The sequence below is a fragment of the Psittacula echo genome, assembly GCF_963264785.1.
Source record: "Psittacula echo genome assembly, chromosome: 18".
NCBI classification, from domain to species: domain Eukaryota; kingdom Metazoa; phylum Chordata; class Aves; order Psittaciformes; family Psittacidae; genus Psittacula; species Psittacula echo.
The window spans coordinates 1,954,905-1,970,052 of record NC_137754.1 but is presented as its reverse complement, the minus strand read 5'-3'; the positions used below and the strand labels follow the sequence as shown (position 1 = coordinate 1,970,052).

At 44.7% G+C, this 15,148-nt stretch overlaps 1 protein-coding gene across 1 annotated transcript in view; it reads right to left on the bottom strand.

The window, feature by feature from the left end:
- ARHGAP32 (Rho GTPase activating protein 32) overlaps window positions 1–14,921 on the bottom strand; it is a gene marked incomplete at both ends in the record, with an annotated part of 100,817 nt that extends 85,896 nt beyond the window's left edge. The window contains 4 exons of the mRNA XM_080631585.1: window positions 1,907–1,991; window positions 2,361–2,402; window positions 3,392–3,483; window positions 14,814–14,921. Coding sequence (XP_080487711.1) covers window positions 1,907–1,991; window positions 2,361–2,402; window positions 3,392–3,483; window positions 14,814–14,921 — 327 coding nt within the window. The remainder of the gene's footprint in view (window positions 1–1,906; window positions 1,992–2,360; window positions 2,403–3,391; window positions 3,484–14,813) is intronic.
- Window positions 14,922–15,148: the final 227 nt, after the last annotated feature.

Genomic DNA, 15,148 nt, shown 5'->3' with positions numbered 1-15,148 from the left:
AAGTGACATCAACAGTTACAAAACAAGCTGAAATCCAGCCAGGCTCTTAACAGGCAGCATTACACAATACCTGCTAATGCTGCACTGCAACTCTGCACATTTGGAACACTGAAGAGAGTTTGAAAGGAGTTTCCACCCACTACCCCTCAGATGCAACTTGGCAACTCACTATTAGGTGCCAAGCTGTCACTTACAAGTCACTTCAGCCTACTGCTGTTCTCTGGTTCCCTTCTTAGCACCAAGGAGCCACCAATGAATGCCTTCTGATTCACATATATGAGCCCTAGATGAACCTATTTTGAGACCTGTAGACTAATACTGCTGTTGTATTAATAGCTTGCATTTATTTTACCCTTAACACTGCTCTGCTACTAAGGAAACACTGTAATGTCCTACACCTCTTGTGTTTGAGGAGCAAAGCTCTGTTCTTGGGATATTTTTATGCGTATCAAATGGGCATTACAGAAATCTTGCTTAGAAAAAGAAAGGCATAAGAGGCACAGAGCCAGTACTCAGAGCCTCATTCACCTTATCTAAGCATATGCTTTGCTTTAGGTACCTAAATAGTGAAGTGTATATGATTTTTCAGAGGTAGGAGTGGTGGAAACAGAGCACAGATCCCCCCCAGCACACACAACCACACTTTGCCTTTAAAATGCCTCAAATCCTGGTGCCATGCAAGGGTTGTGATCTCTCTGTAGCTTGCTTGCTTGTATCTCTGACTGATGGAAACGAAAACTCGTGATGCAAGAGAGATCTGTATGGACACAGATACCTGCTTGACACCTACTCCAACAGCAAACTTCTTTCCAAGATGACTGAAAAAGTAATGGTGCCAAATCAGAAAACCACCAGGAGACAAAAACCAGGCTCACAGAGTAGCCAGGCTATTCCTATACACTGCAAACAAAGAAACACAGTTTTGCTCCAGAAACTGAGGACTGCCCCTGTTTGTGTCAGCATCTTCCAGAGACCTCCTGAGAACTGCGCTCTTATGCTGGTGTCATCTTCATTTAGCTTCAGTTGCTTTGCCTTTGTGTGTATGTGTGTCTGCCAACCTATGCTCAATAGAATGAACCTACTTAGAGCCACTAAATGTGAAAATGTGAACAGTAGTAGATACAACACCTGACTAGGACCCAAACTCCTTCTCAGTTGGAATTTCATAGAGACAGAAAGATTGGATGCGTTAACTCTGCTTCCAGAACTGTCGAGTAAAGAAACATGAAAGGCTGTAAATAATTCACTCTCTACTCCAGGAAATGTTTTACAAATGAAAAGGTTGTAACCTCTTTTTGGCCAAGGCTAGCAGATGCTGGAGGCATCCCTGCTTCTCTAAGTGCAGAGCACGATGTGGCCTGTTCAAAAGAAACCAGCTGTGATTCTTGGTTCTCAGCCCTCCCCAGTGTTGCCCAGCAAGAAATACTTCTGATGGATGGATCCCACTTCCAGAAGTGCAACTCAGGCTGACTAACAATTGCTTGGATTCTGACAACACAGCCGCACAATGCAGAGCCAAGACAACATGAAGAGAAGGGATAAAATGGAATGATTTCTATTCACATAAATACATTCACACAACTGGTTAAAGACATACACACATAAAATCATGCATGCAGTTATCAAGATGACTCCATCAAGAGTGTTTGATGCAGTCTTCAGTGACCTCAGTCAAATCCAGTGGAAATAACACCACTCCAGCCACAAAAGGGGTGGCAACACGTACAGATGCTGGCCCAGTACATGGAAGCAAGCTCACAGCAAGAGACCCTATTGCTTTCACTTCTCATCACTAAACAACAAGCTAAACCAACCTTAGTGGAGGTCCCTCCTCTGCCTTCCCCAGCAGGTAAGTTGGCAGCCAAACCCAGGGATGTTTTGTATATAAAAGAAGCCAGAAACTCACCTGGATGTTGCCGAAATCCACATTTTCATAATGGAAATGTGCACATTCAGCCATCTTCGGGAAGTGACCCTTTGTAAAGGATAACCTGAAGCACATCAAAAGCACCCCATCAGATAGATGCAAATGAGCGAACCAAGCATCAAGTACCATTCCAAAATACAGTTACTAATAGAAAATAACACTTCCCACTTTCTCATCCAAAAGCCAAGGGAACAGAGGGATTTGTTGATGTGATGCACCAAAAGAGTGGAGAAAGGAATTGAGTGAGAAAGGCAAACTAAACTGCAAAGTGGCTTTTACCACGGCATCCTTAAAGCACTGTGTGGCAGCTCATCCACACCAAAGCCCACATTGAGGGACAGGTACAGGGACAAGCTGCTCTATCTTTACAAAAGCTTTTGTGCAGTGCAAATACACAGCCTTACACGAGACACATAGGAAAGTAGAGCTTTACCTGTGAAAGGCATCACAGCCCATCAGTCCCGGGTTGATGTATCTGAGGGTGCAGAACAAACGCTATTTATCCTTTGCCTTTTTCAAATTCCAAAGTGAGCCATAATTATTTCCAAGTGTCTCCATTTACAATGAGGGCTGACGGGGAGATCCTCTGGCTCTGCAACATGCTCTCGCTTCTGCTGAAGCTATTATAGACTCCTATAGATATTGCTGGTGGTGAGCCAATGAGATTGTCATTATCTAGCTCTCTCTTCCCACGGGAATATAAGTGGGAAGTGAGATGCAGCAGCTGGCTGCTCAGCACTAGAACAAAGAGCCATTTCCCTTACAGCATCGGAGAGGTGAGCTGAAGGCACAGAGCAATCGATGCTGGGGAGTTGCGGTCCTCCAGTCAGCATTCATAGCAAAGACATATTGATTGCTGCTGATCCCTTTTGCAAGTGAGAGGTTTGAAACCTCAGCTGCAAGCAGAATCAATTGCTTTATATTCTCTGGGGGAGAATGAGACAGAAGGACATTGCAAGACCATGGAAAAATACATCTGGGAGACCAGAGAAGAAAAAATACCCCTGAAACTGTGCAAACCCCATTCAGATGAAGATGTACAGGGCAGAATGCAAAGAAAGGAAAAGAGAAAAAGTATGGCTAGGCCACTCATTTGTCCTGGTTTAGCTTCCCAGAGCATGAGAAGAGAGGGAAGATTGTCTCATTGACACATGGCCTGGGACCCTCTTTAGGTTCTTTTAATGTGTATTTTGAAGTTATTATTATTAATTAGTTCTAGGCAGAAAATGCGTAAGTTCAAAACTCTAAGAAGCTTTGCTTCTATGGCCACAAACAGGGGAGAGAGCCACCAAAGCCTCTCACATCCCCACTTTTAGACTCCATCACCTCTAATTTACTTGGTTTCACATGGATCTTGGTGGCTCTGAGGAAGGTATTACCCCAAATCGTTCCTGAATGCCCTCACTGGGATATCAGAAAGAGAAGCCAAGCAAGGACAGGAAAACCAAAGGACACTGCTCTTACTTTTTCACATTCTTCACTTTCATGCTGGCTGTGCTGCCACAGGTCCGGAGCGCCAGCTCCCCTGGAATGTCGGGAATATCTGCGCCTCTTGCCTGCAGAACAGGAGGAAGAAACAACAAGGAACTTCAAATCTGATTGCATGCTACGGCCTGCTGCCTGCTAAGCCCGTATTTTTACATATATCTACAAACACAGCTAAAACGTATCTGCTACAAGTTGTACTTCTGCCCTTTGACTAAGGAAAAGGGAACCTCAGGATTAGGATCTAGGAGGGGATCATCTCTTCCTGCACCCTGCTGCAGAACCTTCCCAATTCTTAGCAATAACTGCAAGTGCCAGGATTTCATTCATTGCCACTGCTGGTGTCTGAAGAGGTTTTCAGAGGCAGGAGTCAGACATCCATCCCTAAGCTCCATCCTCAGACTCCCCATGAAGCACCTGCTTTTCCGAACACTTGGATTCAGGCAGAGGCACTGGAAGAAGCTGGAGAGCTCACACACTGGGAAATCAAGTTAATGACAGAGCTGCTTAGATGTGGGAGGTGAACATTTAAAGGAGGTGTTGGAAGCTATTGGTGTAAGTGCATATTAAAGTTCCTTAATCACTGAAATCGGTTGACTTTCAGGGGGACAGAACTGCAAACTCCCTCTTCTCAATTGTTCTGTCATGCTTTCCCATCCTCTCCCTCCTCCAGCTGCATTCACCATCCCAAAGGCTCTGAAACACTCATGTTCCTGCTGTGCTGTACCAGGCCCTGAACAATAGGGGAATCAAGGGGTTTAGGTGAGGCTTTTATGAAGAGAGCAGTGATCAAATGGGAGGAGAAAAACACGGTCCCTGATGTTGGCCAGAAGCAGTCATTAATGATGTGAGTGACATTGGTTGAAGGAGCTTTTTTCTGCTTTACACAATTCGTAATGGAAGAAAGGCACCTCAGTATTTCTTCTCCTACAGGCCTGCAATGAAGAAGTATTACATCAAATCCCTTAGGAGCAGAGATGACCTCCCTGATCCACATCAGTACTGATGCTTCTAACCTGGTCCACCAAAGATCTCTGAGCAGAGATGCTCAGTCCAAAAGCTGTTGCATGTAACAGAATACATGTAAAATATGGAAACAACTTGGTCCTCACCCCAAAACTTCAGAGTCTGACAGCTAGAGTTCCAGGCAGCAGCCCACATACAGGATGAACAACGGGGGAATCTTTCTTATTCCTACTCCTGAAGCTTTCCTCTTTGCTTGACACAGGCCACATTTCCACATGCTTTACCACATCAGAAAAAGCTGCAGCAAATGACTCAAAATCATTCCCTGTGCCTATATTCATTAATTGAATACTGACTAGATTCATTAATTGAACATTGTCTAGATTCATTAATTCATTAACAGCAACAGGAAGGGATTCATGTCTCTCAGTTCCCAGTGTGCACAGCTCCAACTGTGCTCTCTACCTGAGGATGCTTTTGCAATCATCAGAGATAAACCTTGGGTCCAGTTCACGTACTTCAGGCAACAGATGGGGACAGAAGAAACCGTGTTGTGGCAGGATCTATTCCTTCCTTGACACACAGAATGTGGGATGATCCTGGCTGCATTCATTCAACCATCACTGCGGCTTACACAGGCTGCGAGAAGAGCATCCTCTCTGCACCCAGACAAATTCCTGCTCTCTCCAGCACTACTGCTCCCCCTTTTCAACATTCCTAAACAAATCTGAAGCCAGGACACCCACTCTCCCAGTTGTGCTATTCACAGCCCTTCAGCTCCACTGTCCCACCACTGTACCGACCATGCACTGCAGGAAATATACCCTTAAAGAAGTATTTATACCCCTAAAGAAACCTCTCTGGGCTGACTGACTAAGCACACGATTACTCCAGTACGGAACAGGACACTTGAGAGTCTCCTTGTGAATTGTAATGTTAAGAGGATCACCAATGTAATAAACCTGGCAGGTCTTTTTACATAAGCAAATAACTAACGACAGTAATGAACGCGCCATCCCTGCAAGCTGCTTTCAGGCAAAGCTGGATGTGCTTGCCTTAGTTTTCTAAGGAACAGAATTTCTGTAGGAAGAAGAAGAGTTTTTCTCCTCCCTCAGCAGTAGAAGCTGGTGGGGTATAAAAATGGATAAACAACTCTGACAGAAAAATGTGGGCTTCAAGCCAGTTTGCAGCAGTGGGTAGAGACTCTCCTGGATCTGACTCAAAGCAGCGTAGGCAAAACTCACACCTCCAGCAGAGTGAAATGCCAGCATCGCTCTTTGAAGAAGTTGTATTATCTTCTTCTTCCCAGTTCAGTTATGTCCAAACCCTGCTGGAAGGAGAGATCTGTCTCCCATTACCACCAAGTATCCATTTCAATGGACTACAATGAGATGCAACACAGTAATTCACTTTGGTTGCTTTTCCACGTAGATCTGCACTCTCTGACTCTGCTGCAGCATGACAATCTCTCCCAAGTCTCACAGCTGAGGGAAACAGGGCACAATGGGGATCTTGTGCAAGCTAAACTCTCTAGTAGGAGGTATTAACCCCAGAAAAAACAGGGTGGTTAGACAGGTAAGTGAAAAAGAAACTTACTGCCATTTAGAAACCATGTTACTCCAAAGGAAACTGCAACTACTTTCTATTTAAGCCTAAGATATGAAGCTAGATAAAAGCACTTTATTCCCTACTTGTCTGTACCTGTTCTGATCCAAAACCTGGCATGCAAACTGTCCCCTTCTCTCAAAATACAAACCTCTCCAAGTGAGATTTGTCATCTTCTGTGCTCTGTGTCACAGTGGTTTCATGTTTTAAATCACTTTGAAACCGCTGGGTTATTCACATCTGAAAATCAGCTCGCCAGCCTCAGCAACTGCTCTTCACTTCCCTGCTTTCCATGCAGCGCTGGTTTGTGGAAAGCCAGGAATTGCAGAGCAAATCTGTTTAGGCAAATGAGTTAGCCCAGTTTTCACAGCTTAATGTCACTGCTGAGCCAAGCTGCTCTGTCCTGAGACTTGGTCAACACATTAGGACTCCATCCAGAACTCAGCTGACTTCCACAGTATCCCAGATTGGTTTGGCTTGGAAGAGACCTGAAAGCTCATCCAGTTCCAACCCCCTGCCATGGGCATGGACACCTTCCACTAGAGCAGGTTCCTCCAAGGCCCGTCCAACCTGGCCTTGGCCTTTATGCACCTTCCTACCACCAATCTCTCACCGAAACCAGCTTGGCAGGACCAGACTGCTCTGGATGCTTTCAGCACATAGCCTTGTTTCTAGAAATGGCTGAGCTGGTTGGTTTCCATGACAGTCTTTCCTTTACATCATCTTCATTTCCCCTCCATTTTCCCGAAGGAGAGATAAAAAAACAAAAAAAGAGGGGAAAAAACCCCACCATCAGAAACTCTAAAGCTTTGTTAGAGCTTTACTTCTCCACTGGAGAAATGCTGGTTCAATAAGACATGACTTTGAGGCAATAGTCTACTTAACCTGAGCAAGAGGGTGGACTGAACTACACAGCTGCCTATCTGAAGTGGGTGCTTATGAACAAGGACATCAACAGCTATTCCAAACCTTGGGTACCAACCAGCTACACAAAGCTGGCTCAGCATCAACGTCTCTGCAGAGCTTGGCAACATCAAGAAGGAACCGTCCCCTCATCACGGGTTACAGATGATGGCTTCATCAGCACTGTCCTGCTTTGACCCTTACTGCTCAAGAGTTAGCCTGAAGCACAGTAAAAGGAGAAAGATGGTTCAGCTCAGCTTCATCCTCCACAGCCACTCACATACAGTGGAACAGGCTGCCCAGGGCAGTGCTGGAGTCACTGTCCCTGCAAGTGTTCACACACTGTGTAGGTGAGCCCCTGAGTGCCATGGCTTAGTGGTGGCCTTGGCAATGCTGGGGAATGGTTGGACTGGATGTGCTTAAAGGGCTTTTCCACCCTGGTTGATTCCCTGATTCTCTGAAAAGGATTAGAACATATCAAGCACACAAGGCTGCAACTGGGTCACTTCAGTGAACAGCAGAAAAGTTTGGTCATTGAAGAAGATACAACTGTCACTCAAAACCAGCTGAGATACAGAGGCAAGATGACAACTGCAAATGTTTGCCAAGCTCTCCATATTAGCACTTCCCATTGATTCATTTAGTGGTGCAAATGAATCTTCCTAAGCATTTTCATCCAGGGTGTTTGTGGCACTTTAACACATTTCAGCTACATTTTTCAGAGATCCTTCAGATATTTGGACACATTTAAGATGAAGAAGCAATTGCATCTGGTTTATGGAATCATAGAATGGTTTGGGTTGGGAAGGACCTTCAAAGCTCCTCTAGTACAACCTCCCTGCAATGAGCAGGGACATCTTCAACTACATCAAGGTTGTTCAGAACTACATCCAGCCTGGCCTTGAATGCCTCCAGGTCCATCAATCTCAGCAGAAACAGAGCTGTCTGCTCAGGGTACCACAGAAGCTTTACTGAAAAAGTCAAAAAGGAAAATAACCACCCCCCTTCCAAGGGCATTTCCTAATGGAGCATCTTAGGAATGAAGATCTGTGCTGTTCACGGCGTGGTCAGCAGAGTGCAGCACTGGCACATTGAATAACCACCCAGAGCCGTACCAAAGCTGCACACCAAGGACAAGCTCCACTTCTCATGCCCAAGGGGCCTGGATACCCATCTATGTTTGCAAGAGCTCCAGCAAGGCATCACTTTGAGGGTCCAACATACTGTGATTACAGCAAGTAAACAGCTTCGAGATCCAAAGAAGGCACAATGAGAAATAGCGGGACCTTTCACATTTTATAAAGGTATTCTTTTGTCAGTTTGAAGCCACCACCTAGCTAGTGCATCACATAGTGCAAATGTCTTGATCCCTGTTGGAAAGTTAAGAGACGCATCCTTTCTGATATGTAAGACAGCAGTAGGACCATGTGCAGAGATAGCTCCAGGCCACAGTGGCTGGAGTCATTCATTAGAGGCAGCACTGACTTCTTCATTTAGCTGTCAGTTCAGGGACTGTGCAATGCAGGGAAGCAATTACCCAGCCAGAGATGCCTTTAAAAGGTCATGGTAAATGAGAAATGGGATAGAGGAAAGCCAGTGAAAAACTGGTAGGGAAACTCTGAATACATCCTTAATCCTGTGCCTAAGAAATCTGCATTCAATAAAGAAGACACTTTCATGTGTATCATTTTCTGAGCTTAGGACTTTTAATGCCTTTTTCCACATTCCCTGTCAATGCCGGGTTGTCGTAGGCAGTACTCACTGCATGGCACAGTTAACAGGGAGTTCTACTCTTTCCAAAGACCACACAGGATGTACTTATTCTATTCCCAGCTTTTCCCCTCCAAAAAGGAGGGGGGGAAATAAGAAGAAAAAAATTTCTAAGCATTGCCATGAGCTGGCAAACGAAGACAAACCTCTCATTCCTGAGCCTCAGCATTGTAAAGGAGACCAGGGCATCCATTTACCATAGTTTAAAGGATCAGACTGAAACGTACAAAGAACAAATGCGTAACTATTCACCTCCTGGTAAAACCATCTCCAGCTCACATGTGAAACAACAACTTTGGTTAAGTGGAACCCCACAGCGGATGGGGCTTGGAGCAACCTGGTCTAGTGGAAGGTGTCCTGCCTATGGCTTCTGTAGAGCCTACAGAATAAATGTGAGGAAAAAGCCTCAGCAAATAGCACATCCAATGAGCACAACACTTGGATTTAAAGAAATAAACCAGGCTAAAGATTTATCAGTGCTTTCAGGGAGGAATTCATCACCTTATAATTAAGAAGGCTGAATTAGGGCCAAAAAATTCATGCCTACAACCTTAAGCAAGGCAATATATGACATGTCTGGCTTGTCTCTTGCAGTTAACTTGGGGAACAGAAGGGGATAGATGAGGAAACTACTGACAACCCTTCAAGAACAGTTCCATCTTTTCTTGCATTATACTAAGAATCAACGATTTCAGACCAAAACAAAACCCCACAACAAAAGCAAGCACTTGGTTTAGAAGAGATTCCTTTCCTTTCCTGGATGCTCCATCTTACTGTCAAGCAGCTGGGAGTAGGGAAAAGTGATTGACTGATAAATAAATGATGAGTTTTATCTCCCAAAGAAGTACACTGCACACAGATGTGGCTTTTCTCCTATTAGTGCAACAAAACATTACTAAAAAGAGATCATCTTTGGAATCAGGTAGGAGGAAAAGAGGTGGAGGGTCATGACAATGTGGTCCTGTCTTCAGGGCTCATCTCATGGTGCCTCTCTGAGCTTCCAGCAGTGATTCATCACAACAACATCACCATACTGGCACCAACAGGCAGATAATGGTAATAGACACCGGGATACGGAACTGTCTGACACTGAACCTCAAATTCTGCCATCTACACCCCAAGAAATGCAGACTGCTCATTCACAAAAGCTGCTACCTAGAGCACGTACACCACCGAGTCCAGTGGTTTACCCACAGTGTGACAAAGTGAAGTACTCAGGCTCTCTAATGCCTTAGTAAACCCAGCCCTAAGTGCTTTGTGTTCATTAATACATGATGACATCTACCTACACTGATGGAATTTGGCTGAGAGCATTCCAAACACGAGTCATTACACTCCAGTGCCGTCTTCATCTTTGGAACTGCCGTTATCCCTTATGACCATAAGAGAATTCCTAGTGGAGGTGTGTAAATCCATGCCCCAAACGCTTCACTGAGCAAGACCTGAATTTACTGCTGTGCATCGGATTCACTTTGAGATGGATAAATATGCAGAAAGGAGCATAAAGTCATGATGATGGCGAACAACAACGTTACTGATCCAGCCTTCCCAAATTCTAACTCATTCTTTCCTGGCTAAAGGCTGTAACCACACAGATTTAAACCAGAAATAGAGAAAATGTACGATTTTTCTCCTGGATCAACACTGTACAGTGTAAAGTGAGTAAATGCCACCAGAAACAATGCCTTCTACAGCATCGCCACTGGAAATTAAATGATTGCTATAAATTAATATTTACTGCCAAAAAGATGGGATCCATTCTGGTTTAATTGAACTCATTTAATTAGAGAGCCCAAATGGAAGCCAATGTGCTTCCAATTCAGTGATTGTCCCAGTTTTCCGAGCTTCTCAGGGACAAGCTTCATGCTGGGAGTTAGCCTGGGAAATAAAACAACTCACTAACCAGGAGGGAGAGAAAGAACCATGCAGGACAGCAGAACACCTTGCCAAAAGCCTAACAAGGGGAAAAACCATTTCATTTCTGCAGCAAGAACAAGGAAAACAAGTTATGGGACTTGAAAATGGAACAGAGGTTACTGGTGCAATGCCAGACCAGAACTGTATGGAACAGTTTTAAGGGAATGTTTTCCATGGCATTTAGGAAATGCAGAGATTTAGAGCCACAAGCCAACTGCTGGAGCATCTCAGTGAAGAAAAGATCTAAAGTCCATCTCCACTGAATTGCCTGAACTGGATGAGCTCTAAGGTCCCTTGCATTGGGCTAAGTGCCATAGGAAGAACAAGAAACGAACCCTGCACTAAGGAGGGTGAAATCTCTCTTTAAACCTTTGCAATTCACTCATTTCCACATGCTTTTATAAACTGCATTTAAAAATAGTTTTCTCCTCACTCATGTCCCAGATTTAACAGTGATGTATCGAGGTCTCATTAAAACGCCTTTATTACCTTCTGGAGCCATGGTACCTTCCCTTATCCAGCATCAATTGCTGATCTCAGAACTCATCTGATCTGATACAGGAACGAAGATTACTCCAGGGCATTCCCAGGACAGCATATAACCCCTGTGCCCTTCCAAAACACTTGTATTTTGTATTCTTCCACATAAAACTCCACCAGCATAAGCCAAAAAGGATGACGGGCACTAAGTGCCACCTGCCTGCCTTCTTGTTCACTTCTGCAAATTCAAGGATTCATCATGGTTTCCCATTGGTAATGTAGAGGTTCCTCATCACACCTCTGCTGGCAGCTTGGCTATCAACCAGTAACACTTCGGACACCACGGCTGTCACCTCAACATCCTCAATCTAGATCCCAAAAGCGAGTGTTCAGAAGGGTGGGAAGTTCACTGAGCTCATACAGAGGTGCTGAGATGGTCAATAACAGAAGGTAAATGTAGTATTAAGAACAAGTATCAATTCAGAGAAAATCCATATTCTGCAATATCACTTGCCTCAAATACGGCTTTTCACCCCTAGAACTCACAAGTCTCCTCCAAAGAAAGTCAATATCATCAACTGCATTTTCCAAACTGGAGCAGAGAGAGAAAGAGACCTGTGTGAAGGTTACCCGGAGGCACAGAGGGACCAGGAGCTTCTAATATCCCCAGATTCCATAAATACACAACAGGAGTTGGGAGGGGAACATAAAACACAGGAGTCCTTGAGGACTATGTAGGCAGCTGGCTTCTTATCCAGCTGCTGCGACGTCTGTCCACGTAGTATTGCATCTTGTCCAGCTTGGTTCCCAAAATCCACTTAACTGCTTGCAGCAAGCTGCTCTAGTGCAAGGTGTCCCTGCCCATGGCAGGGGGTTGGAATTGGATGAGCTTTAAGGTCCCTTCCAACCCAAACTATTCCATGATTCTATGACAAAAATAGTAGCACACTGATACTGAAGGACTGAAGCTACTCAGGTGCCCAGAATAAACTGACAAGCACAGAAACATTAGAAACAGAGTTTCTGCCCTACTTTACATTTGCAGTATAGGAGGACATTCAACCTCCATCCATTTCAAAGACCTTTAGTTTATTTCTAGTTAAGAAAAAGCTCTGGAAACAAAGCACTTTTATACATTAATAATAAGCACTCCAAAATGGATTGCAGATAAAAGGGAGGAGGGAGAGTGGGGATGACGAGAGTTCATCTAACTGTGTCTGCTTAAATGGCCCTTTCCCAAAGTACAGAAACATGGAATCCCAGCATGGTTTGGGTGGGAAAGGACCTTAAAGCTCATCCAGTTCCAACCCCCTGCCATGGGCAGGGACACGTTCCACTAGAGCAGCTTGCTCCAAGCCCCAGTGTCCAACCTGGCCTTGAACACTGCCAGGGATGGGGCAGCCACAGCTTCTGTGGTCACTCTGTGCCATGTATGAAGACAAAGTTCAAGGGACAAATGAATAAGCATCACGGGTCTGTTGATTATCCTGAGCTCTCCATAGTGTTCCTACTCGCCGTATTTGCTCAGACGGTGGAATTTAGCTCAATAACAAAGCCCTGTCCCTAGCTGCCTCTCCAGCTGCCTGCCACTGGCCTGTAAATACTGACATTCTGTAGATGCTACCTTCTGACAGGACATAAGGCAGAGGTTGAGAGTGGAAGTGTGATTCTCTCAGCACAGTAAACATGAGGTTTTTCTACCCATCTACAATGCATTCAGAGGAGCAGGAGGTCAAACCAACACCGTAAGCGCAAATCCAAGCCATTAGAAACACAGGGTCAGTGCACGGAGCCCTGCGCTTCCATCATACCAAATCCCTGTGCAGCACATCTGAGATGGGAATTCTCTTGTTTCTTGTCCTCTAAATCTCTCTTTTACAGCCACCTGGACTGTTCAATCTTTATATTGCTGGCACAAAGCTGTTTAAAAAGTGATGTGATAGTAGAGTGAGAGCAACTTTACACACACATGTAGGAGCTGAACACTGAACAATGTAAAGCCAACCTGGACTCCCTTTTTGGTTTATAAAAAGAGCTGTTTCCAGTGGCATAAAACACAAACCTGGTGTACGATACACTTGTTTCCCCAACTCTTCTAACAACATAATAATGTGAAGAATGTGTCTACTTGTAACATGCAATTTATATCCCAAACACCTGAAGAAGTAGTGAACTCTGCAGGAGGTGACAGTGAGAATCTTCATCCTCCAAGGATGTTTTCTTGCATCATTAGCTAAAACAAAGGCATCTTTTTTTCCCTAAAGATCAACATTTAAGGAAAAAGAACAGCCTGAGCCATAAGCACAATAGGCTGGATGAGAATAGAGGCAGTACCAAGCCAGAAGAGGTGAACCTTTCCTTCCCTGTAAATAAACAGTGGAACAGAGCAGCAACAAATGAGGCATGCCAGCTACCTTGTGTTACAGGGGGAGACATTGCATTAGGGACTCCCCAATCCTGAGACACACCATGAGGTTACAGCCAGCATGGAGCGATGTCACACAGTGATTGACACCAGCCTGGCTCCAGGGGGGTAAGAAGCACCATGCACTGAGGCTGGGGAATGCTGATGAGAACAGACAGTGCTCTCAGACACCCAGCACCAGTGTGAGCTGCTGGCCAAGGAGGAGGAGGAGAAAATAGCTGGAGATGAGGAAAAACATAGTGCCAGCTGCAGCAAGTGAACATTAACACTGGGTGTTGAGGGGTTGAGTGGAGTGACCAGCACAGAAAATACCCACAGACAAAACCACTTGATGACTCCTATGGTTTGGGTTGATTTTTTGCCTTGAACATAAAGTTTGGAACAAAATGTGATCATTGTATTATATGGGGTTTGATGATGCTTTTCAAAGAGTAAAAGAGCACTTATCTTTGTTCCCCTGTTTAAAATCAACATAGACAGGGAGATTATTACCTGTGCACTTTCTGAGCACTGTATAACCAACAGCTAATCCAAAATCAGGTGGCCAAGCTCCATCACAGAAGGCAATTTCCTCTCCAATTTAGGATGCTAAGGAAGTACTTTAAGAACAACTGAAAACACCAGACAAGTTCCAACCTCCCGACACTTCTGAACTGCAACAAAGCAGGTCAAGCTTTAAGGTAAGGTAACCCCACAAAACCACCTCATCACATTGCCCTGTTTGGCTGGTAATACATAACACCTGACCTTCCAATCTCAGCAAGTGCCAGAGGGGGCTGGGAAATTGAACTGCAGGTATTTTACTCCCTCATATAGAACAGAAAACACAGACATGAAGGTAATACGGTTGCCTGTGGCCCACTGCCGTTTCCAGTGCCTTCTGTCAGCAGGAGAACAGCACCTTTGTGGTTCTGTTTCTGCTCCCTCTGATGGTACATTAGCTTTCAGGCTGAGGTTTTACTTCTGTAGACTAAAGCAGCCTTTTGCTAAAACCTAATTCTTCCACAATGCTGCATGCTTCAAAGAGCATGTTTGTACATGCTTCATGCTCATGAGCCTTGCTGAAAAAGAGGTTAGTGCAGACAAAATCCTTGTGACATTACGGACCTTTAATTGGTTACTAGACCTGCTTTGGGGCACATATTAATAGGGCAGAAGCATTATGCACGTTCCTTCTCTCTCCTTGACAAACTGCCAGAGGAAGGGAAGTATTTTGGTCTTGAAAGTAGTGTGTATTTAGAAATCTGAAACTCAGGGCATGTAAATGAGTGTGTAACTGGAAGAGCGCTCAGCACTGAAAATAACACAGACAGAAAACAGCACACAGCATCTCACCATAGCGCTGAGAGTCTCCTCCCAGTCTGGCCTCTCTCTGGGATGGATGCTCCTCTGAAGCTCTGGCACAAAGTCATCTTCTTCTGCGTGTACAGAGGACTTCATCATTCTGGAAAGGAGGACAGAGAGGTTTGATACAGGTGACAAGGTTTAGTTACTCTTACTAGTACATTTTTCACACTGCTCCAACAGCCTTTACTTCAACTCTGCGCTCTTGAGGATGACAGACAAGGAAACCAAAACCTCAGCATCTGGCATCCATCCACAGCAACACTTCTAAGCATTATTTCTCCATCCACCCTCATCTTGTTTCTGCCATGGATTCTTTCCCACGA